At 35.4% G+C, this 25,324-nt stretch overlaps 1 protein-coding gene across 1 annotated transcript in view; it reads right to left on the reverse strand.

Annotated features, from left to right (window-relative positions):
• Positions 1-4,782: 4,782 nt before the first annotated feature.
• Positions 4,783-25,324, reverse strand: part of LOC140149572 (ubiquitin carboxyl-terminal hydrolase 7-like) — a 51,672-nt gene continuing 31,130 nt past the window's right edge. The window contains exons 6-9 of the mRNA XM_072171651.1: positions 24,915-24,982; positions 8,573-8,661; positions 6,189-6,237; positions 4,783-5,309 (exon numbers count right to left, since the gene is read on the reverse strand). Of these exons, the coding sequence (XP_072027752.1) occupies positions 6,234-6,237; positions 8,573-8,661; positions 24,915-24,982 (161 nt within the window). The 3' untranslated portion in view covers positions 4,783-5,309; positions 6,189-6,233. The remainder of the gene's footprint in view (positions 5,310-6,188; positions 6,238-8,572; positions 8,662-24,914; positions 24,983-25,324) is intronic.

Genomic DNA, 25,324 nt, shown 5'->3' on the forward strand with positions numbered 1-25,324 from the left:
ATTTTGGGCTTTTCAACTTAAATTTTACACAGTAATAGTGCCAAAATGGTCCACCAAATCACTTCAATTAGGTCTTCATTTTTGCAAATTTTCCAAGTTCTGAGGGGGGAACATCACCTTGCGTAGTTGATAAACAAACGGCCACTTTCACTTCTGCTTTCGACATTTGCCAATTTATGTTTAACACAATTTATAGGCCTACCATAATAGGGAAAAGTTGCCGTCCACAAAAGGCTCGACTGCTCATTTCACAAATGTTCGGCTTTTTAAACTAACATTTTACACATTAATAGTGCCAAAATGATCCACCAAATTGCTTCAATTAGGTCTTCATTTTGCACAAGTTTCTTATTTCTTTTATTATTATTATTTTAAATGTTATTATTTTCTTAATTTCCCCACCCCCTTCTGACTGCTCTAGATCCGCCACTGCTCCAAAAAGTGGCGATATTTCTTATTGACTTGGGGGGTGAAAAATGTCTTGAAGTATAGTGAATCCAGCACCTTTTGGCGAAAGAATAAGTTTATGGTGCAAAAGTGGAATAAATTCGCACTAAGCGCGCAACAATTTGCACTTTTGGGACTAAAATGACCAAATATGAGGTTAATTTGGTCAAAAACCCACATACAGGTGTCAACATTGGGGATATGATTGTATGGACCATCCCCCTGGCAAAAAAAATATACATCTATGGCTCCAAAAACACACATATTGTTAAAAATGTCTTCAAAAATAGTATTATAAAAATACCCCTTGGACAATGTTTTTGACTCCTTCAGAGGAAAATTTCACAATTGAAAGGATAAAAAAAAATTAAAAATACCCTTTCAGCAAAATGCTTAAAGAAAACCCTGGGCCCAACTCCAATTTTTTACAAAAATGAGTTAGACCCAGCATTTTATTGCCAGCAGATTGTGCTTCCTTGTGTGTGAAAGATGAGCCAAAATCCACCCTCCAAATAGTCTTCCAGGTACGCTTAATCATGGTTTTCATGGAAGAAAGGCCCAACTCCATGGAGTTGGGCCCTTCTTCCACATATATTGGGTTAAAGAGAAATTTTGTTCATCCACAAAATCTGCTTTTCACTACAATAAACTTTCTTGCTAACATATTACATGCTTCTCCTTAAGTACTTGTGCAATTGATGGATAATTACCAAATTTCTGTAACTATTTATAACACATCTGCTTACGGAACTGGCAATTGCAGTATATTAGTGGAAGAAGGGCCCAACTCCAGCTCGTATTAAGACCTGTACCGTTGGCATGGAAACATCATATAATTTTGAATGTATGTAATATTGTATGCTCATGTATTAAAGGTCTCCTGAAGATGAAAACATTCTGCCTATAAAACTTTTCCAAATATAAAGTTTTTTCTTAATATCTCAAAAAAAGTTTTGATGGAGTTGGGCCCTTCTTCCACTCAGGTATTCAATTTCCTGGAATACACTTTCTCTTTAGTATGCATTAACCACTTTAACATATTAACATTTACATTATTTACTTCATATCACACATTGTCGATTGCTGAATTACAGTTTCTGCCAAAGAAGAACGGTAGTTATTAACATTTTGAGAGCATGCACAGCGTAAACACGGAAGTGAGGTTCTGATTGGCCAATCATAACAGACGCGGTAATCTGATTGGCCGATTACGCGTCAAAACGTTGGTCAACGCAAACAAAGTTTCGCGTATGTCGCTCATTAACAGGGCACTCACGGCAATCTGAGCAAGGGACTGCCGTTCTTCTCTGAAACCGAGTGTAATAGCAACAAGTTGGAAGATGGCCCAAATAATTAGCATGATTAGCAAATAGCATACACATTTATATAAAGGATATTAAAAGTGCATAGATAATAACAACACACAATCTACTCTACGTTGTTCCTGAAAGCATTTTGCTCAAATATTAATGATCAAACACATTTTACTTGCTACGCCTCATACCAAACAATTATATTGATACCTGAATGCACCGTAATAAGTCATTGCTAATTTCACGAGGCCTAATCATGAAATTTTAATTATAAAAATTTTAAATATAAAATACACAGAGAGCATTCTATAAGTACTAAATCTTACACTACAGCTTAACTACAAATAATTTATCCTAGAAAAAAGTGATAAAATATGTAAGACCAATAAAATGATAACTATCCATCATTACACAGAACAACTTCTATTATCAAAATATGTCCAAGAATATTATATAATTGCTTTAGGCCAAATAAAATGAATTATTTGTCTCTTGAGCTCTCATTTATTGAAATGGTCCGTGTTAAGTATTGAATGCTAGTAGTGTACAATACTTTCTTTTTTTCCATTAAAAAAAGTGAAAAAGAAGAAACAAGAAATGTCTTTAAAAAGACAATGCCATGGATGAAGTTCATGTTTCATAATTTTACATTGACAAGTACTTAGAATGCTAGAAATTTTTTGTGTGTGACACCGGCACAACTAACCGGGTGGGAAATATTCTTAACACCAATGACATACTAGGAAATTCTCAAGAATTTTCATGTTGAAAGCTAAATTGAAAAATGTGTGCTAAATAGGTCTACATTTAATTCATGGAAATCACATACACCGAGATTCGCAATAATCCAACAATCTATATTCAGATGACCTTAAGAATGTTTGCTGCCCAAGGGTGATCATAACCAATTCATGATGTCCAAATATCTATTATCAGTAACTGTTAACTTTGATATGACCTTGATGGTTTTGCTGCTTAATTGTGATTACATTTTATGACACGACTTTGAACATTCTGACAATCCAACAATATTATACTTAGTCGACCTCAGATGACCTTTAACAATTTTGGCGCAAAATTGTCAGTGATCGACAATCTATACTTAATTCACCTCGGATGACTTTGACCTGACCTTCCAACATTTTTGCACTTACACCCATCATGTGATGTCCATAACAATTTTTACTCTTACAACTTCCTGTCAACTCTCTAATTCATAACTTTAAACTTCTGTCTGTTTGCCTTTTGTGACTTTTACCATTTAGTACATGTACACAACAGTTTTTTTAATTAAATGGCTAAAACTGAAACAAGAAGTCTTTAAAAAAAAGACAGTTCACGGATCAGGTGTAGAGTAATTTGTTCTAACTTTCCATTTTCGTATCTAATCTACTCTGCACTGATCTTACAATAAATTAGTGATTTTGAGGCGCGCACGTTTGTAAAATCCCACGATTTGACAAAAAACAAATGCGGAAATTTTTTATTTCAAAATTTTTTTTTTTTAGTTTTTCCAGAAAAATCGCGTAAAATACCATGAAAAAAAGTCGGGAATAAAAAATAAAAATAAAAAATCGCATTTCGCATTTGTTTTTAAATTTCTCATGAGCTTTGAGACAAACTTTTTTTTTTTTTTTGGCCTAATGATACCAACCAGTGTTCGAATTTAGGAAAAATAAATGGTTGTCCCATGGACAACCAGATTACAATTTCTGGTTGTCCGTCGAAGTTTTTGGTTGTCCGTAGGCCTACAAATGTGACTTTTGGCTAGATTTATAGTTGTCCGGCGGACAACCGAATCAGTATTTTTGGTTGTCCGGCGACTTTTTTAGTTGTCCCGGGCAACCGGACAACCAAAATTTCGAACGCTGATACCAACACCCTGACTCTGGCTTATATCTTATATAACTCGCCAGCAAGAAACTGGTTGAAATACAATAATTATTAGGGTTCTAATTTAATACTGGGTAGATAACAGGAACAACGTTTTTGATTTGGCAGATGTATAGGTAAATGTCCAATATTACAGGTCCTAAATTTTTTTATTTGTTGACAGATTTTCATCGTTGACAAAACAAAATGTATGTTTAATATATTAATTATTTTGATTATAGCATGTTTCTTAGTTTTCATCCATAAATAATCACAGAGTATCATTTGTTTACAAAATAATCGTTTGGTGTTCAAATTCAATTAGCCTATCTATGATTAGTCATGCATTTATCAGTAAACTGGTAGGGAGCCTTTTGGACCACAGATATTGTATGGTGACCTTGCTCATGTTATAGTCAAAAACAGATACTTTGAACAGTACGGTCCAGCCTGCATGAGCAGACCTGCCAACTTATCGAAGTCAGAATGAGGGACATTGAGACCAAAACCTTGTACATGTACACAAACCAGGTACCGACAAATTCAAAGACTTGAGGTGTACCATACTTTCAGAATTCAGGTTTTACAGGTCTGAATTTATCACAATACACTAAAGAGAATGCTATAGGATATTTTAAAGTGACATTTTCATCATTTTCTGCTGTTCTTTCAGTTAAATTTGCTATCACTGAAATTCTCAGAAAACAGGACTGTCCCTCATTTTCACTTTGGTAAACCCCAAATGAGGGACAGTCCCTCAAAATGAGGGACAGTTGGCAGGTCTGCATGAGGCTCAGGCGCAAACATACATGTCAGAAACAGGCTGTGATAACTTTCTTACAATAAAATCCGTTTTTGAGTATAATAGGAAAAAAATCGGATACCATGGATGGATAACTGACTAAATATTAAGGGAACTTTGCCTTCTAGGAATTTCATTACCATTAATGGGATGGGAAAAACAATTGGACAAATATTAATTCAAAAGAAAATATCCTATTTTGGTCAAAATTTAACCAACTTGAATATGTTGGGTGTCAATCTGTACTGAAAATGAGCCATTCGCCAGATTTCGTTGATTACATCAAATTTCATCCATAAACAAAAATCTTATCCAGCACATTTCTTATCTACCTAAACTCTTTTTTTCTGAAAATAACCACAATTTGAAGGTCATCACAAGAAAGTCATACATATGCAAAATGAAGCAATTTCCTATTGCCAACTTGGTAAAATGCATACTCGTAGCCCAATCTCGTACATCATAGCACCCAGTTTTGGTTTCGAAATATTGCAATTAAACATTAGTTCTTTCAAATATGAAATGCTAAAAGCTGCTAAAACCCAAATCTAGAACAATAAACCATTATATTAAAGATATAGCAAACTTTCCATGGTAGAGATTGGACCCAAGACAACGTACACCTAAATTAAGTGTCAATTCAGAATTAACCTGCACGCGTACACTACTAGCATTACTAAAACTATATGCATCAAGTCTGCATGGCAAGTGTTGATCTTAGTATGATCTGACAAGCAATAGCTCATCTGAAACATCCCCTGTGGTGCTGCATTAGTTGAGGATCTTGAAGGGTTTTTCTAGATAGTTGTAGCGTGGTCGTTTGTTCTTGCTAGGAAGATCTAGTCCTAGCCACGGACTCAGTTGTTGTGTTCCACCTGCAGGCAAAGGAAATATTCAAAAAACTTTTCAATTCACTTAGAGTTAATTTAATTTTATGCACAATTCATAGTTAGGCAAAAAAACATGTTTTAAGGCCTTAACAACCTTGATAATTTTTTTTTTAATTTGCTGTATGCAAGTAAAATCAGCCATTTTTTTAAAAACCAAAAGTGGAGTGGAGTGGAACTTGCTGTATGCATGTAAATTTAGATATTTTGAGCAAAAAGTAAGATTTATTTCGACTGAAAAAACATTAACAAAGCAAGGGGAAAAAATTGCTGAAAAAAATCTATTTACAGATTTACTGACCCTAATTGAAAGGTCAGTCCACCCATAGATCAGGGTTTTTTCTTGTCGCCTTATTCTAAACCAATTACAATATATGACCAATTGACCCCGGCAATTGACACTCTCTACTGACTTTGTTGTAAAGTCTGTTTTCTCATTTTTCATTTTCTTAGAAACCACAAAAAAAAATTTTTTAATCCTGGGATTTTTTTCATTTCATGAATTTTGCACATGCAATATACTGTGGTCATTTTGAGCGCGAGTTCTGCCGACTTCCGATATCACTTATCATAATATTATACATATATTGAACAGGCACACATAAATTGCCGGGAAAAATTCCCCGGACTGTCAGTAGTTAACACGATTGCATGTAATCAAATTTCATTTTTGAAGCGGTGATTTGTCGAATGTACGTTTTTTTAACGATATTTCATGATTACTTACGTATCGCGGAAAAATGATGGCTTTAGCATAGGTGCTGCACCCAGCAGTGTGTACGCCATTCTATATCAATCCACAATGTTATGAGTCCCACCTCATTACAAACCAATCATAGTAATTTATTGTTCACACAAATGACTTACCACTGTGTTTGGGGTTGGAAATCCTTCAAATCTACATGGTACTCTCTATCTGCAAAGTTGAGGAAAGAAACAAGGTGTAATTAATTTCTTGATTACAGAATTACCTAATTCACACAGCTACAGTTTCTTTCTTTCTGCATATTTACAGGTTTTGTAAGTGGCTTTAGGATTTTATTTAGGTAAGTCTGGCAACACATATCAAATCCTAAACCCAACTACATATTTAATAGTCCCTTTGTGTTCAGAATTACAATGGAATGATACAGTGAATTGAGGCTTGCTTTTATAGAATTCATGTTACTTTATGAAAGAAACTATATTTTCCTCAAATAGCCGATGATATCCCCCTAACTTAATTCCATAATATTATCACTAGCTTCCCCGGGACTAGGGACAGAGTGACCCCGAATAGCCTATATTTTTCTTGCATTAACATACAGGAATATGCACCTGAATATATGTTTATGGTCATATCATTCCACCTGATGATTGCTACATGCACGTAGCATGAAACTCGGAGTAATGGCCATGTGTTTAATAAACTTACTTAATAATTTTATAATTATTTTATATTTATGGTCATGTGTCTTGAACTCGCCACCCAGAAAAGGTGGTGGTGTCTCGCTCATTTGCATCGAATGTTACTAAAATGCGCAGAATTTTATGAACATGGTCTCATTTTGAAGCTTAAACTTGTTGTAAACTGTGTTAATGGCATCAATTTATTTTTGTTGTATGTTTGAGATACTGCTAATTATATCTGGAATATCAAGGGTGATGGGATGGCGGAGGTGGTTGCAGTGGTATGTGTTATGTCTATGGGAGTAACAAAGAAATACACCCATTTTATTACAACTTCACAATAATATGAGATAAAAGGTTAATTTTTTCTTGTTTTGAAGCCCAAGTATCCAAAGTGATTATTTACTTCAAATTTTAATATATTTACCTTGTTGATCATGTTGTTGTTTACTCTTTAATTCTTTAATTAATGAATAAATCATTTTTGAAAACAGTGTCACAAGAGTAGGAAAGTAAGCGCAAGTTAGTGCATGTGAAAGCAAACTATATTTGTATCATTTGATCAATTTCAATTAAAGATTTATTGTGTAAAGTAATATGGCAGGCTTTAGAATTAAAATACAATGTACTGTTTTCTTAAGGGATCTGGAATGAGCGTTTTGACAGTATTTTTTGTGGGACATGAGAGCACATCAGACATATCGAATTGCATTTTGAATACGAAGAATGTCTTTCTGATATCAAATAATTTTCATTTTTTTAAATTCACGATATAATACAAATTTTATGACAAATTATTACAATTTGATATTTTTCACATTTTTGATATACAACAGTCCTCGAAGTAAATTTTATAAATTATAAATCTAATGATATATTTTAAAGTGTATGTAGCTGGGAGGAAAAAGCCGACGATCAATTGAAAATTTTGACCTTTCATATTGAAGATATGGATTTTTTCCCAAACAGACCTAATTTTTTTTGGTGTTTTGGGAAATCCATATCTTCAATACAAAAGGTCAAAATTTTCAATTGATCGTCGGCTTTTCATCCCACCTACATACACTTTAAGTATAAATCATCAGATTTATAAAGTTTACTTTGAGTACTGTTAAATATCAAAAATATCAATTTTTAATCATTTGCCATAAAATGTGTATTACATTGCAAATTTCAAAAAATCAGAATTATTTGATTTCAGGACATTCTTCGTATTCAGAATGCAATTCGATATGTCTGATGTGCTCTAATGTCCCACAATAAATACTGTCCAAACATTCTAGGATCGAAATTCTGCGTCAAGAGTATATGTATATGTGATATGTGTTGCAATAATACATAATGTAATTCATTCATTGTCGCTAGGTGGTTTTCGAAGCACACCTATGAATGTGTTGCCTAAACTTTTGCATGTTTTCAAGTTCTGTATCCCACAATCTGAGCATCAACATTCAAAAGCATGCAAAATTGCCTTAAAATTGGTGCCAAATCAAGTAGGAATGAAACATCCTCATATAAATTGTGTGCTACACAAAATTGATATTCTATTTCGTGACACAAAATATCTGTTTATTCATCCCAAGATTTATCTGACAAGATGTATAACTGTATCTAGTTCAGGGTCTGGTACTATCATTTCACATTTGCCATAGGTCATGTCCACACATAAATTATTTACCAGGGACCAGAGTTAATCCGGGTTTTACCAACTTGACCACCGAATGAGGTGCCGATGTGATGGTGATGTGATTCAATGAACCAATCAGAGCCCCACTTCCGTATACGCCATAAACTGCGCCAAATTGGCACATCACTGAAGTACTCTGCTGAAAACTATATACCACCCATCTACTCAGTCTTACCTCACACCATCTGGTTCATCAGCTACAACCTTTACTTCCAATAGAATGGAGTTATCTTTGACATAACCTTTCTCTGGATCCATCATTTCCTGTAATAAAAGCACAACAGCAAAAGATTGGATACCAACTTGTGCAGTTAAGATGCATGTACATGTATGGGCACTCATTGATAAATCTACCTGACTGATTAACAGAGTTGGTACCAATACATGATTTACCGACAAATGACTCATTTTGGAATGCTACCATGCATTATGAAAAGAAAAAAGTTTCTGCCACTTCAATGGGACTCGAACCAGTGATCTGTTACTTCATTGTTTATGAATCCAGAGGCAGTTGGATGGAGAAGTATTATATATCTCATAATGCTGTGTTTTAGCCTTTTGTTTACATAGAAATAACACATTTTGTAAAGATGGGATGGCTATTTTACGTTTTAATAGCATGAACGTTTGGAGAAGGTCTCAAACAAATAATGAAGGCAAGATGATGAAATTGCATATTGAAGTCAGAAAATATCTGTGTCGCAATGTTTTGTTTTGGTTTTTGGAATTTGAATTTCAAATTTATGACTTCATGACGATATTAGAAGGTATTTTAACAATGTATGGTCTCATTCTTTCTCTGGAGTTTTTAAACATGTATGTGAAATAGCTTTAACAATGGTTCACTGGTTAATAGTAAAAACATCCTTGACCCAAACAAGGCGGTTTTTTTTAAAACTATTAGGAGTAGCACCCAGAGTTATTTTATTGTATTCATTATAGTCTTCTCTTTCATTCGACCCCACCCAGAGGGTCATACCTGTTGTAAATTTTGAGAAATTAATTTTGCACCCAAATATGAGTGGCACCCCCATGGACCCACAATAATGAATTTTAAAATTACTATTAGGAGTAGAACCCTGAATGGAATACGGCACCAGACCGTAGATATTTTTCGTATTTTGTGATTACAAACAGGGGGTAACGATTTTATCCTTTAGTGAACATGAATTTAGGCCTACATTAGGTATCATTCATTAGGTATCTTCCGACTTGTTCGTAACTTTGCTGAATGAATTTAGTTTGATAATCTTACTAAAAAGTAGGCCAGTTTCTTCCTTGCTTTTTAACAGTGCAGCAATGTCGCGCGCGTGTTAGGACTACGCAGGTAATACAGAAAATATTACCTGCCTGTATATTAATGAGGAGTACACACAGTACAGGTAATACAGATTTTTATCCAAGTGGTGTTTGACCAATAAGATTGCAGAATTCTTATCAACTAAAGGATAAAATTCAGCATCTTCGTAATGTGGTAAAGATGATATCTATAATGAACATATGGTCACATTTTTTAAAAGGTGGATTTGTCACATTTTTGGTGACTTGTGTTGAATGTTTCCCTCATAAAAGATGTTAAAAGCATAGCAGGGATGCACATTTGGGCTTAAATGAGAGCCTATGAGTATGTATTTGTCTAATAGTACCACAAACAAAAAAATAAATCATGCACATCAATTAATTACAGCAGCTAATTAACTCAAATTAGTCGGGGTGGATGAGGAGGATGTGCAGGAGGAGGATGTGCAGGCATGTACATTTCCTATGGGTGATTGTGTGTGTTTCAAGTTTTTTCTTTGCAAAATATGTTAAAGGCAAAACAGGCATTCAAATAAAAACTTAGCTGAAAGAATATTAATTTCTTCAAAAGAATCACAACCATTTCCATTAATCAGGTGGTTTAATTAATTATAGCAGTCACTTAATTACCCCTAATTAGTCGGAGAATGGAAGAAGCTAAGCGGTTAATGCATTTCCTGTGTAGCGTATGTTATGTATGCTAGTAATGCTACAATGTATTAAAGAAAAGTGCTGAATCTTAAAAGATTTAATGCAAAATCATTTATTTTAAACTAATTACTAGCTTCTTGTTAATTTCTAATTTTGTTTTAATTAATGATGTGGAAGATGATGTGCGCAAGTTGCCGATTGATTGCCTGTACAGTTGTAGCATATGAGGATGACTTTTTTTGTGTGTGTAACTTGTTAATGAAAGTTATATTTGCTTGAACATTGGACAATAAAAATGGTGCAATTTTAAAGTGAAAAAATTCTCTGCAATTCTTACAATTATCCTAAAAATATAAAAGTGTACTTGAACATTATTATGCTTTGTACATATAGGCCCTAACATGCATGCTATATTTAAAATTAAAAACAGGGAAAATATGACACAACATCCAATGGGGGAGTAACACAATACATATAAACAAAGTTAAAAACCCTGCTAGTGTGACACTGTTGTGGTCATGTTTTTTGAGGTGGGCACCCAAAAAAGGTGGAGCTGTCACATTTCCAATTTTTTTTTTCTTCTTATTCCTATATTTTGGCTAAAATCCATCATGAAGAGATGGTTTTGGTCTTATTTTGAAGATAAATTATTAATTTAATGAAAAAAATAACAAATACAGTTGCACAAATGTATTAATTAAAGGGGCATTTCGTGATCCACAGCCTCATCCCCCCACTTTTCCCAAAAAAAGTTGAGATTTTTACACCACTGGATACCTCTGGCTAGTACATAATGTTTATGTACCAAATATTTCTTGCAGATTAATTTGTCTAGCAAAAATATCGCTAAATTTGAATTTCGCTTCTGGTGCACCAGAACGAAATTACAACACATTGTCTATGGAGCAGTGTAATACACATAATCATGCATAACTCATAAATGCAAAATAGGAATCAACTGAAATTTTGGAAATAAGCTTTTTTCGTGGATATCTACTGAAAAATGTCATAAAAAGAGGATGCTAGGATCACGAAATCCTCCTTTAATTACAACTGCTTAATTAAGTTAATTAGTCAGGGGTGGAGCCGGTAGAGGAGGAGCCCGTAGAGGAGGAGCTCTGTGTAATTCTAATGGGAAGTTGGTGTTCATTAATAAAATTTGTTCACTTTGTTGCCTACTGCATTTGCATAAGGTCATGTTTTTTATGTTGGGCACCAGTTACGTTGCATGTGTACTTTTTCAAACAAATCACACGCTTTTACAGGTTTGGTTTAATAACTTCAAAAGTTTACATTAGAACCCAATAAAAGTATATATTCTGAGAGCATATACTCAGACGATTTCAGAAACCATACAATGGGAGTAATTATACAGGGTGACCCATATAATATACTAGGTGTAACAAGCAAAATAAGAATGAAAATATTAATTCAGTTAGGGGTGTCACCCCTCGACGTACCATACAGTGATAATGTAAAGTTTTGACACATGTGTAATATAGTTAACTTAATTGCCCACCTAGCCATATGGAACTTTTAGCGGTCAAGTACTTCAATTATGTAGATACAGGGTGGTCAAAAATCTGCCAATATTTATTTAAATTTCTTTAAAACACCCCTTATCTGGCACTGGATATGCAAATTTTCATGATTGAGGCATGTAACTAGATGTACAATAAGCTCAACAATCCAGTTTTGAAAGTTAAGAGAATTCGACAAAGCGTTTTCGTAAAAATTGACTTTTTGGATCAAAATTGAGCATGAGGGCGCTCTTTCAGATTTGTCGCAAACTTTCTATGTTTTACTAGTTTTTAGTTTACTAAAGTAAAGAGGATCACAACCAAGGTCTGCTTAAGAACATGACCATAATGTTAATCTGACTTTTTAACTTTCTATAATTATAATTGCCTCTAGGTAATCTTAATAAATTTAATAATTAAGGATTTTATCACAAATGTTTGTTTTAGGAAGAACGACTCTGGACGTTAGGGTGCATACGTAGCCCCCCTAATTTTCACAAATGTAAGCATTGAACTTCTACCTACCCCTATAGTGTTCCACTTCTTAAAAGAACCCCTCATGTGAAATTTGGTTGAAATCGGTCCCACGGGCCGTTCAAAAGTATTTTGCTGCTGTAGCACTAAATGCAAAAGGCAGCTATTTGGAATGCAATATATTTATGTAGAAAATTATAGCTGCTTTATGGTTCATTCTGCATAATTACCCTGTCCATAGTTTCTGAGAGTTTTTCAGAGTCCTAATTCACAAAATTATATACAGAGCAGCTTTGGGCAATGTTAAGTACATAGTTATCAATAGCTGCCATATGCTATATTTCACAGGAGCTTCATGTACACAGTAATATATGGCAAAACGGCTACATGAATTTATGCTGAAGTCACAGAACTTTAATCCCGAAGGCAGAACAATGTCAGATATGGTACTAACTATATATGCTGCTGAGCACTAACTTAAAAAGGAAGCTGTAAATACCTGGTTGACTGCTTGCGCTTGCATGTTTTATATTTTATTGTCATATTTCTCTTCAGATTTCCGCTTCCAAAGGCTTCACATTCAAAGTATCAACATTATGAGCAGATGCTTGTATGCAGCAAAATTAGACCAGCTTTTAACATTCTCTGTGAGAAACTCATGGTCTATTTGTAAAACCTTTTGTGAACCATGAATCTTAGTTGACTGGATCAGCAAGGGTAGTACACTGGTCTATGCATTTTGGGGACTTTGGGCTTCCTAAACCTAGTACCATAATGATCACTTGGTGCATGCATTAGAGTCTATGCTGAGGCCTAACAGCCAAGAGTCCATCAGCTAGTGCTTGTTTCTCCTCTTTCGGTACAACACTACTGAAGAGTGCATGTGGTACCATCTCTGCATTGAGATGCAGAGATGCCTTTGGAAAGCTCTGATTTCACTTCTTAAAACCACAGGATCTACGACCTCGTACATTAACAGACAGTGGTACAGTTTCAAGTCATTCCATGGTGCATTGACAGCAGACTTGTATGGAAACCACCACAAGATGCTATAGATAAGGGTAGCAAATAAGTCCCTCACTCTTGGCAATTGCTGTCTTGTTGGAATTGTTCCTTGGGGATTGGGGCAGACAGATCTTTATGGCATCATAGAAGCTTGGCCATCAAACATGCTTTGTGCAGTGCTTGGGGCGGGGCTCTGGGTTACCGCAAGTTCGCTTTGTTCTTGCCACCTAAAAATACAAGACATAGTTCCACAAACTCTTGATGATCATCTTTTGAAGGCCTAATTTGGGGTATAATGTTTCCTGAGCACTAGCTCTCCAAAGTCTCCAAGCATGCCAAGCTTCTATCATCTTCTGAGTGCTTTCTGTATGGGGAAAGGTTCAACTAAGTAAAGACCCCGATCACTCTTTTATGGCAGTGTAACCTGCATGGAAATTAGCCTCCATGGATAGCTGCCCTCTATCTGTGCTAATTTGCATAACAATCAATCTATGACTGGTGGTGTGCTCCTTGGGCAGTACCTCTATAGTCAGCACCATGCAAGGACACACTTAACCACCATCTTCTCTCCCTTTGCAGGTATGTCAAAACAGTTTATTTTGTTAATTTTAATGCCTTTGTTTGATTTCTTCAGAAAGTCAAGCTCATTTGTGGATATTACTATATCTAAGGTTTCATGTTCTGGAATTTGGTGAAAATTGTAATAAGTTTCGGACTGATTTTTATTGTCTAAAAGTTCTTCAAAAGTTTTCCTATTCACAAAATTTCCTAAATTTGTGTGATGAGCTATTATTATGAAAACTATTCCTAAACATAATGATATCTGATTTTAAAGGTATTGAGTTAAGAGTATTACTTTGATGTTCATAATATTATTGTACTAACACCATTTAAGATTTGCATGTAATATTTTGAGAATTAATAGTTGATTTGATTCAACATGTTTAAGCTTCTGAATTATGAAACTTTCCTGTGCATTAAGAGATGTCCAGAGATTTTCTCAAAATGATTCACATTCCTGTTTGATATTCTTATTTTCTCAAAATTTTGGTATCTTTGATTTAACTCATAATTGAGTTACTATTTTGTGAACTTTGTGCTTGAGCACATGATACATGCAGGTCACCTATGTCCATGATACTTTTATAGATATAATTGGTGTATACTCGGTGTCACTCAGGGCAAATTAGAGCATTTAACAAAGTGTTCTAAAAGGCATGTGACATAAATATTTTGTTATTCTATCTAGGAATGAGAGTATCATACCTTGTACTTTTAAGTTTACTAACAGTATTTTAAGTTTTTGTAAAATTGACAAAGTGACTGAGTCATGTTAGTTTTATTTTTGCCATTCATTTTGTGTTAAGCAGCTCAAGCGAAACCAGTCACTAATAGTATGTAAATTAACTGATACTTGTATCACTTTAAGCTTAACCTGACATTGAAATGTACAGGGTAGGATAAGCTATTTTTCTTAAAGAAAGTTAAGATAAGTCCTTTCAAACTATCTGGCCAATGTTTGGACAGGGTTGCCAAAACTTTTTAGCCCAAGTCGCGGGTATTAGCCGTGAAATGTCGCCCAAATAGCCAAAAATTCGCCCAAAATTTTAAAGTCGATTTAGGGGTTCTACACCCCGTTTTATTTTGAAATTTTAGAAAATGCTGAAATAAATTCTTAAAAAACAACAAAAACTGAAAAAAACTGAAAAAAAAAAAAACTGAAAAAAAAGCTGAAGAAAAATTTTAAGTCGATTTGAGGGGGTTCTACACCCCCCTTTATTTTGGTATTTTTGGGAAAAGCTGAAATAAATGATAAAAAACTAACAAAACATGAAAAACGTTTAAAAAAAAAGAAAAATTAAAAGACGCCTCAGGGGGGTTCTACACCCCTTTCTTTCTATTTTTTAATGCTGAAATAAATTATAAAAAAAAACTAACAAAAGTTGATTTTTTGTTATAGGCCTAGGCCTACTGTAAGGAAAAATTTATTTGTGAATTTTGTGGAAATATTGAAATAAATTATAAACTAACAAAATTGAAAAAAAAAAGAATGTTTAAACTGCAAATTGAAATAATGAAAACTAACAAACATTTTCAAAAATGTAAGAAAAAAATAAACTGCAAGGAAAATAAAATGTTGACTTTTGAAGGGGTTTTTAATTGTTGGGAAATGCTGAAACATTATAAACAAACGAACAAAAATTATTTAAAGAAATGCCAGGGGGATAAGCCTACACAAATTTGCCTTCAGCTGAGTGATAACTACATTAGCATGTACTATTTTTAATCAAATTCAAATCGGCCGGTTTCTTTTTTATCATCATTCCATTTTCAAAAGAAAATGTGCGGTAGGTGTTTAGGCCTACACCTTTTTATTTCAAAAGAACCGCCAACGAAAAAAAAACTTTTGTTGAAGTAGAAACTTGGCACCCCGCTGACACTAAGAAGCTGCTTAAGTCGTCTTAAACCACTTGTGAGTATAGATGGGAATATTCTAAGGATAATCCCTCAGCTCAAGTGGTCTTTAGCAACAACATGTGATGCGATTAACCAGCCCCCCCTCCTGTCGTCCCATTGTCATGGGAAGCACACTGACCACAGAGTGTTTTGTAACTTTTGCTTATTGAATTAGTTGTTTGGTGCTTTTGTTAATGACCATTGAAAGAATTGGCAATCATGATCAAAAATAAGTTATGAAGTCGGCTTTGTCACAAATCGCCCAACATTTAATAAATTTCAAGGGTGAGATTTTCAAAGTAGCCCAAATGTCGCGAAATCGCTGGAGCACTTTCTTTGTCGCGGGACGGAAGTTGAAAATCGCCCAATTGGGCGCCGAAATCGCGGGTTTGGCAACCCTGTGTTTGGATAAGGACCATGTGCACTGATAAGAGACATGTTTGCTTTGTTTCTCTGCCTAGCCATAGCCATGTGTGTATGTTTAGAGGTTTGTGTGAACAAAGGCACACCTCTTCACCTCAATGATTTTTATTGATTGAGTGCTATAAATGCACAAAACTACTCGTATTGGACAAACCACCTCGTTTTAAAGTGCCCATGAACAATAGTGGATTAGCTTTGTTATCCTGGCAATACAAGTAGCAAAACAAGGTATAAAACGAGTACTTATTCCACCCAAAATAGCAAAACAAGGTACAAAACGAGTACTTATTACACCCAATGTGAAGTGTTTTGCCACCCAGCATTAACCCTAACCCCCAAAAATCTTACAAAATCTTACGATGAAAAAATCTGCGCATGCATGAATCCCAGGGTCTCATGTGACGCAATCACCCCAAGTGTTATATGCGGACGGAATTGCTGGCCGGGCAGCAATAACCCGTGTAGCTACCGGTCCGTGATCGTGTGCTTGGCATGCGAGGGGTCAAAGGTTCGAATCCCGGGGGTGCCAAGTCAAAAATTCTTCTTCTCCTTGACTTTTTCGGATCTTCTTTGACTTGCGATCCCAAAAAGCAGGGTCCAGTGTTAGGGTTAACTAAGATGAATTTTTCCAGATTAGAGCCTACACTAACCCTAATCCCCAAAAATCTTACAAAATCTTACGATGAAAAAATCTGCGCATGCATGAATCCCAGGGTCTCATGATGACGCAATCACCCCAAGTGTTATATGCGGACGGAATTGCTGGCCGGGCAGCAATAACCCGTGTAGCTACCGGTCCGTGATCGTGTGCTTGGCATGCGAGGGGTCAAAGGTTCAATCCCGGAGTGCCAAGTCAAAATTCTTCTTCTCCTTGACTTTTTCGGATCTTCTTTGACTTCCGATCCCAAAAAGCAGGGTCCAGTGTTAGGGTTAACAAATCAATAAACAAGGCAATGCTCCATACAAATAGTGGTCAGAAGATCTGGAATTAGTACTTGTATTATTATTGAAGTGGAATGTCAAGAGCTGGTCTTGAATTGCTGCTCGTTTTGAAGTGGATTGTGTAACCAATACAAAGGGAGACAATAGATAATTCCTCATTGTTACAGGGAATTAAAAACGAGGTGGTTTGTCCAATACGAGTTACTTTTTTTTCACAGTGACATTGTTTATCTTAATAATTTGTTTTGGCTATTTCCAAAATGATTATTGTTGATCTTAACTAATTTGTTTTGGCTATTTCCGAAATGATTTTATTCATGTTTTTGATCATAAAGTTCCTTTTGATTTGTATTTTAAAGAAGTTTGATGAAACATTATGTTTATCTATTCCATCATGTGGGAATTATCATTATCAACTTATCCTTAGTTTTGATAGTTATCTAGTTAGTATGATTTGATGTTTATTTTGGCGAAGTGTTTTATCAATTGGCCATAACCAGGATTAGCTTTATTATTGCTCGTGCGTTAGTTATAGTTTCTGACTTTTGGTATACGTGCTTTAATTGTAAATTAAATCTTTTCAAATACAGTTCATATTTTTTTTACCAAATTTCGTATTTACGGCAGTACCTCTATAGTCAGCACCAAGGACACACTTAACCACCATCTTCTCTCCCTTTGCAGGTTGTCCTTGGTACTGGTACCCTACATCAGCAAAATAAACCTACTACATGTATATGTCTATGAGTAAAACCTGGAGTGAAAAACTGAAAATAAAGCGTAGTGTACATGCATCTGAACATTATTATTGGATTGAACTGACGTTTGATTATTATTGTTACAAGTACCCCGTACATTTTAAGTGCAACAACGCGAGAAAGTCCCATGGTTGAAATTTGGTAAAATCTAAACAACAAGTAATTTAAAGGCCACAAAATACCCGTTACAGCAGTAATTCAAAGAAATTGCAAGAGAAGAGATACATCAGGCAACTTTGAGACCTCAATCTTTAAAGTCATTGAACATAATATATATATATATACGAGTAGAATTTCACCAACACCTAGGTGTTGCTGAATGGTCACACAGGCTGCTGTCACATGTTAGACTCTGTTGCTTCCAGTGGTGTCAAATACCATGTTAACTTTTAGAGAAATTAACAGGAAATCAAAACTTCATGTACAATTATAGTTATACTTATGTAAAAAATACAAATTATAGGCCTACAATCACCGACTTTTCCCATGAAACATATTAAAATACATGTGGCAGCTATAATTTTGTACATATTAATAGCCCCAAAAGCTGCTTTATGTATTTTCCTTTTATTCTAACTAATGAACTCACAGCATTAATTTAATACAAATAACACAGAAAAGGCAGCTATTACATTTGCAATACATTAATGAGGCATTTACAAATAGCTGCCTTATGAACACAGGCAAGGAAGAAGATTCCGAACTTTTGACTCCCTGTGGGACCCCTAAACGACTTGATTTCGTTTAAATTTCATAGGGGGTATTTTTTTTAACCAATGGAACATTTTAAGACTAGGTAGAAGTTAATTGGTAGCTATGAGGGCTACGTATGCACCCTACTGGACGTGTAGCTTACCATCTGGATTTAAGGTACAGATAGATTACATCCTGGTACGCAGAAACTGGAGAAATAGTGTTACCAACTCCTGTGCCTACAACTCCTTTGCTAGCATAGGGTCAGACCACCGCATAGTGACAGCCAAAATACGCATAGTGACAGCCAAAATACGCCTTAGTCTAAGCAGGGGTAGCGCTAACTTGCGCCATGGGGTCATAGGCGCATTCTTTTAGCTTTTGGCGCACAAAATAGAGGTTGCTAAAGGGTCATTTTAACCCTTTATTTCTATTGTTTTGGATCCCTAGTTCCATAAAATTTAAAATTTTTGACCCCTTGTTTGAAAACCTAGCGCTACCCCTGAGTCTAAGAGCTAGTGGTAAAACTCCACCAATGAAAGTTAAGTATGACTGGAGACAACTATTGTACATGATGATAAGCTTCAAGAGCGCTACACTATTAAGGTGCAGAACCAATTCAGTGCACTAAGGAAGAACTGTGATGATAATGTTACAGCAGTGTATGAATGCTTTATCCAGGCCAACAAAGATATTGCGGAGGAGCTAATTCCAAAAGCTAGGAAGCGCCCTAAGGAAGCAATCTGGCATGATCCCAGGATTGAAGAAGCGAGGAGAGAACTACAGCAAGCGCAACTTGTGGACAGCCAAGAAGTTTCAAGCATGTCAAGATCAGAACTGCAGTCTAAGAAGAATCATCTGAGAAAGGTTTATGAAGAGGCAAATGAACAAATCCTTAAAGGAAAGATCAAGGAGGTGGAGAATTGTAACATCAACTGCCAGCATAAGGCAGCCTGGGACCTCATCAATGAAGTTAGTGGGCGAAATCTGCTAAAAAGGTCAAATAAAGGGGACACGCAAGGCGAAAGACTGAATGCTTGGTTCCAACACTTCCAGCAACTACTTCTACTTGGAGACCCACCAGATGTAACCGATGAGTATGAAGCCATAGATCAAGTATACGAAGAGTTCAACATGCGAACTGATGCTTTTGATCAGGTTGAATATGACACTGCCAAAAAAGACATTTCAGAAGGGAAAAGCACCGGTGATGATGGGATTCCACCTGAAGTCCTAAAACGCTGCAACCTTGATGACATAGTCCTCAACTTCTGCAATGAGGCATTGATGAATGGAAAGAAACCTGACCAGTGGTCAATTCTCAACCTCATACCAATCCCCAAAAGTGGAGATTTAAGAGAAGGGAAGAACTACAGGGGAATATGTTTGTCATCCATCGTAGCAAAAAGATTCAACAGGCTGCTACTCAATAGGATTCGCCCTTACCTTGACCCGGTCCTGAGATTCAACCAAAATGGTTTTCAACCTGGGAGATCTACGGTGTCACAAATACTTGCTCTAAGGAGGATAATTGAGGAAGTCAAGAACAACAATCTCAATGCAGCAGTAATATTCATCGATTTCAAGAAGGCATTTGATACCATCCACCGTGGGAAAATGCTTGACATAATGAGAGCATATGGAGTCCCAGAGAGGCTAGTGGCTGCCATAGGATGCATGTACATGTACCATCATACTATAGCTCATGTCACATCACCTGATGGTGTCACTAAGGATTTTGAGATCCAAGTAGGAGTTCTGCAGGGAGACACTCTGGCACCATTCCTCTTTATCGTAGTCCTTGATTATGTTCTAAGGAAGGCTATGGAAGGCAATGAAGAGCGACTTGGCTTTACTCTGGAGCCCAGGAAAAGTAGGCGAATAGGCCCACGCACAATCACAGACCCGGATTTTGCAGACGATATTGCTCTTCTAGCTGACAACCTCAAAGATGCGCAAGAACTGTTACATCTTGTTGAAGCTGCTGCACAGAAAGTGGGACTAGGAATGAATGCCAAGAAGACCAAGGCAATGCTGTACAAGGAAACTCCGTCTTCAATAAAAACACTGGACGGAAGCGAATTGGAGATAGTACAAGACTTCAAATATCTAGGTGCATGGACTGCCAGTAGTGAGAAGGACTTCAACATCAGAAAGGCACTTGCTTGGAAAGCATGCAACAGCATGGACAAGATCTGGAAAAGTAATCTACCAAGAGATCTAAAGATCAAGTTGTTTACCACCACTGTAGAATCGGTACTAACATATGGCGCTGAAACATGGACAATAACAACCAAAATGAGAAAAGCTATGGATGGCTGCTATACCCGCCTCTTGCGGAAGGCACTAGATATCTCATGGCAAACCCACACCACCAACAAAGAACTATATGGGAATCTGTTACCAATCTCTGAGAGGCTCAGGATTAGAAGGTTAAAGTTTGCAGGGCACTGTGCAAGAAGCGAAGAGGAAGCAGCTTCAAGTGTTCTTATGTGGCAGCCCAAACATGGAAAGCGAACAAGAGGTGCACCCAAGAAGGATTATATCAAGATGTTGGCAGATGATACAGGATTAACAGGCCCAGACATCAAGAATTGTATGCTTGACAGAGCAGTTTGGAGAGCCATTATGGGAGTCCGACTACAAGAGTCGACATAAGCAAGTAAGCTAAGCAAGTGTGTCATGCAATACAATGGGCTTTAAATTTTGCATGCATGAAAAAAGGAATGAAAATAAATTTCATCTGTCATAAATAGATCTTTTGGTTTTAAATTGTTTTAAATCTTCTCAAAGGAGATAATTACAGTCAAAGGATTTAATCTGATGACATATTGATCTCTAGTTATTGTTAGTTTATTGATGTAGGTTTATTGTGCATGTATATGTAGGCCTACATGCACCATTGTGACAAATTATTCACTGTATATTGATTTTTGGAACACCCTATGGGAATTAGATATTTAACAAATATTAAGCTTAACAAATATAGTGCAAACTATATATTTTATGAAAGGACTAATTGTGTACATTCCAAATATCAAGTTCATTTTCCAATTTAATATACTATGTAGAAATATTGGAGTGGTAAAGAAATGTAATTTTTAGGTATTTTGAGTGGAATCACCCTGTATATTTTTTTGGCGCACCCTGTATATCCACTCAAACTTTACAGATTTGCATTCCTGACAATATATGCTTTATAAAAATGTATACTTTTACATAGTTTGGGTGAAAACTTTTAGAAATATAATCAGAAATACAAAAAAGGTGTTGATTTTTGACAAATTGCATGATGTGATGCAATTGGGTCCCACCTCAAAAAACATGACCTTGTATCCTTTTGGATCCATCCTTTGGTTCCCTGCTGGTCAGTTGGAACAAATTTTCCCTGTTTTTATATACATATGCTTTATTTAGTTGGTATAATTTTGACACACCCTATATGTTCTATTCATTTGTAATACACATGAAATCTGTGGAATTGACTTGAATATTATAAACAATGCAATATAACAAGATTTCAAGAGGTAGATTTAACTGTCAACATTTCTGCTAGGAATTTGGCCACTCAAGAATAGCATTTCACTCAGTCTGCGGTAAAATTTGGCACACCCTGTATAATAAGCAATCATTTGAGCACATTCTGTTTTCAAACTATCATATCCAGCATCAAAACTGAGATTTTAGTCAGTAATCTTAGGATTTTGAGCTACTTCAATGGGATTATATATTGCAAGGATGACGCGAGCCTCACAAGGGCGCCGCACATATCATAATATAAAGATGGAGAATTAAGACTGTGAAGGACTATTTAATATCTAAACCGAAGAGCAGACAAAAGGATATATTTCGAATGATCAAATAATATGATAAGGACGTCATGAAAGAAAGGCCTATAAATTGGGAACAGGGAAGATCATCCATGCGTGATGATGATTGGATGTCGAAATCGCAATATCTCAAATCGTCTCGTATAAAATCAACCATTTAAGTATGAAACTGTTATTGAAATGATCAGAAAACTTCGACCTCAAAATCATCATCATTCATTTCATATATTAATAAACAATAATTCAGACTGAGACTTTGAAATGGTAAAATAAAATGACAACTGAAATACAAATTGAAGTTTGATTGTCGTAGATTTGTTATATTATAATGCGTATATATTTAAAAATGGTAATATAAATATTTATCAGAGTGTGACATAAAATATAAATGGAGAAGTTGAGCCTATATAAAATGTTTAATCAGAATTTTAACCTAGGCTCCTTTTTAAGGGAATTCCTCTTGTTTAAGGAAGTCATGAATTATGACTGAAAAGAGTGGCAATAAAATACAAGAATTATTCCTTTACATAAATCCCAAGGGCTTTACAAAGACATTTCTGTACTCACAGAAATTTGGAACTAAATTTTTACGGCAAATTAAACAAGGCGGTTCTCGAACCACGAGTCTCGCCTGCTTTTAAATGATATCTTGCCGAAAATCCAGGCCTACTTTTCAATACAGATAATCAGGAATCTATTACCAATGGGAATGGATCTAAATTTATTCAAAGTTGGAATCCAAAATATATAAGTCCAAACGCGAATCTATAGTCATACAAAATGGGAACGAATCCAAAGTGCAAAGAATTTTTGGGAATCATCACCTTAAAGTGATTAAATATAGGTGCTTTCACCTTAAGCATGCATGCAAAACTACTTGGCCGAAGGTCATCTTCAAGGCACGATTGAGAAGTCATGAACACAAAAAATACGGCAATGTTAATTGCATGCATGTTCATTAAAAGACCTATTTTACATTATATCATGGATGCAAAATCTAAGCATAGGAAGGGACATAAAAAAATAATAATAATACCGGTGATGGCATTTCATCTCGTATTTTATGGAAGCTTAAAAATTGTGATCATCATAAACAGCAAATCGCCGGCGACGATCAAGCCGAAAGTTAAATTAATTAAAATAAATGAAAGTGCTTACAAATTAGCAAATCAATTTCGAAAATACGAGATGACGATCCGATCACCGGTTAAAATAAAAATAAGTCATTTTGCCATAAAAATAGCAAAATGGCCTCCTTGGTGGGAATTCCCACCAAGCGGCTTGGTCAATTTAAAATTAACCGATCATATAGTCATACCTAAATCATTGATCCAAAATCAACTGAGTCAAGTCGTGCACTTCCGTGTGTGATAAAGTCTGAAGAATGACCGTCCTCTTTGGTCCCAAAGCAAGAAGTGAATTGTTTTAGAATCTCCTGCATGTTCCAATGATTACCGACGCCGTCCACAGATTCTTTTCCTAAATTATGCGCAGCAAATTTGGGTCACATTTGTGGCGATAGCTACGCGACGCATATTTTTGATTCCTCGCGACGCCGCCTACAAAGCAACCACGCAAAAACAAGTCTAAAATAAAGGGTGAAATAAAAGATAAACTAATCAAAATATGCTGAACGCTGCCGACGGTAATCATGGAATAATGCAGGAAGCTTTTCAATATTTTAGGTCTACTGGGAGTTTCGTTTCAGCTGGCAGTATCCTCGCGGTGTGAATAACAAAAATGGCGATCTTCATAGCGGGACATCGGAAGAATTTATATAGTTTTAATTTGAGTTCTGAAGGCAAAAATACTACTAAAATGGAAAAATAAAGGATAGGGGACTTTGAATGAGATATTTAATTAAAAGGTGAGCTGAAATTTAGCAGGGAAAATTAATCGCGAAGGTGGAAACAAACCAAATAAAAATACGAAATAGAAAAGATTTAAAAAAATACGGGGGTCCTTGGATCGCCGTTACAATATTATCATATAGTTTCCAAATACATTATGTTCACTTTTTTGCACACCCTGTATAGTGATTGTAGAGATAATTAATTGACAAAAATGATGTATTTTTAGAAAGGGCAAACTGTGTACTTTCTTAAAATAAAAATGAATTTCAGTTACTACATACTGGGAAATGATGAGACTGGCATAATACTATTCAACTTTTTGTGTGAAATTATTTTGTTACACCCTATATTACCTTTCGATCACCCTGTATATTCAAATGCTAATGTAATGGCAATCCTTGAAACATAAGCTTTCCAGAAATGTATGGGTTTGCATACTTTTCTTGAACTACATTTGAGATATAACCAAAAAGGTGATTTCAACCAAATTTCCAAATGTGCACCAATGGGGTACCAACTTAAAAAATTTGACCATATCCGCTATACCAGTTGACAAATACTAGCTGAAATTAATGCTACAAAGATAAACTGCTTACTTTGCTTGATACTTACATTCCATGAGATGAAGGTAGGGTAACCCCAATCATTCTCTTTACAATAAAACCGATGCCGACGTGCTTCTAATATACACACAAATAAGAGATAAAAGAAGGTGCATTTGCTTAGTACTATACTCCCAATTCCAGAAAAAAATTTTGGATTAAAAAAATATTATCCTGGTTTGCCAAATAAAAGATATATGACACCTTTATCTGTTGACCTCAAATGAAAGGGCCGAGTAATAGTTTAGTGTGAATTATTCATTTTATAACCGATCGATAGCTTGCCTCACTTTGTAGCTCACAAACCAAAAGAATTCATCATTTGATTGCACTGCTAATAGAAAAACTATGAATGTAGCGTACCATCGACAAAACAATAGCGTGACATCAGAGGCGTGTGTTAAATCTAGTGTTTTTAGT

The sequence above is a fragment of the Amphiura filiformis genome, chromosome 4 (genome assembly GCF_039555335.1).
Source record: "Amphiura filiformis chromosome 4, Afil_fr2py, whole genome shotgun sequence".
Lineage (NCBI taxonomy): Eukaryota > Metazoa > Echinodermata > Ophiuroidea > Amphilepidida > Amphiuridae > Amphiura > Amphiura filiformis.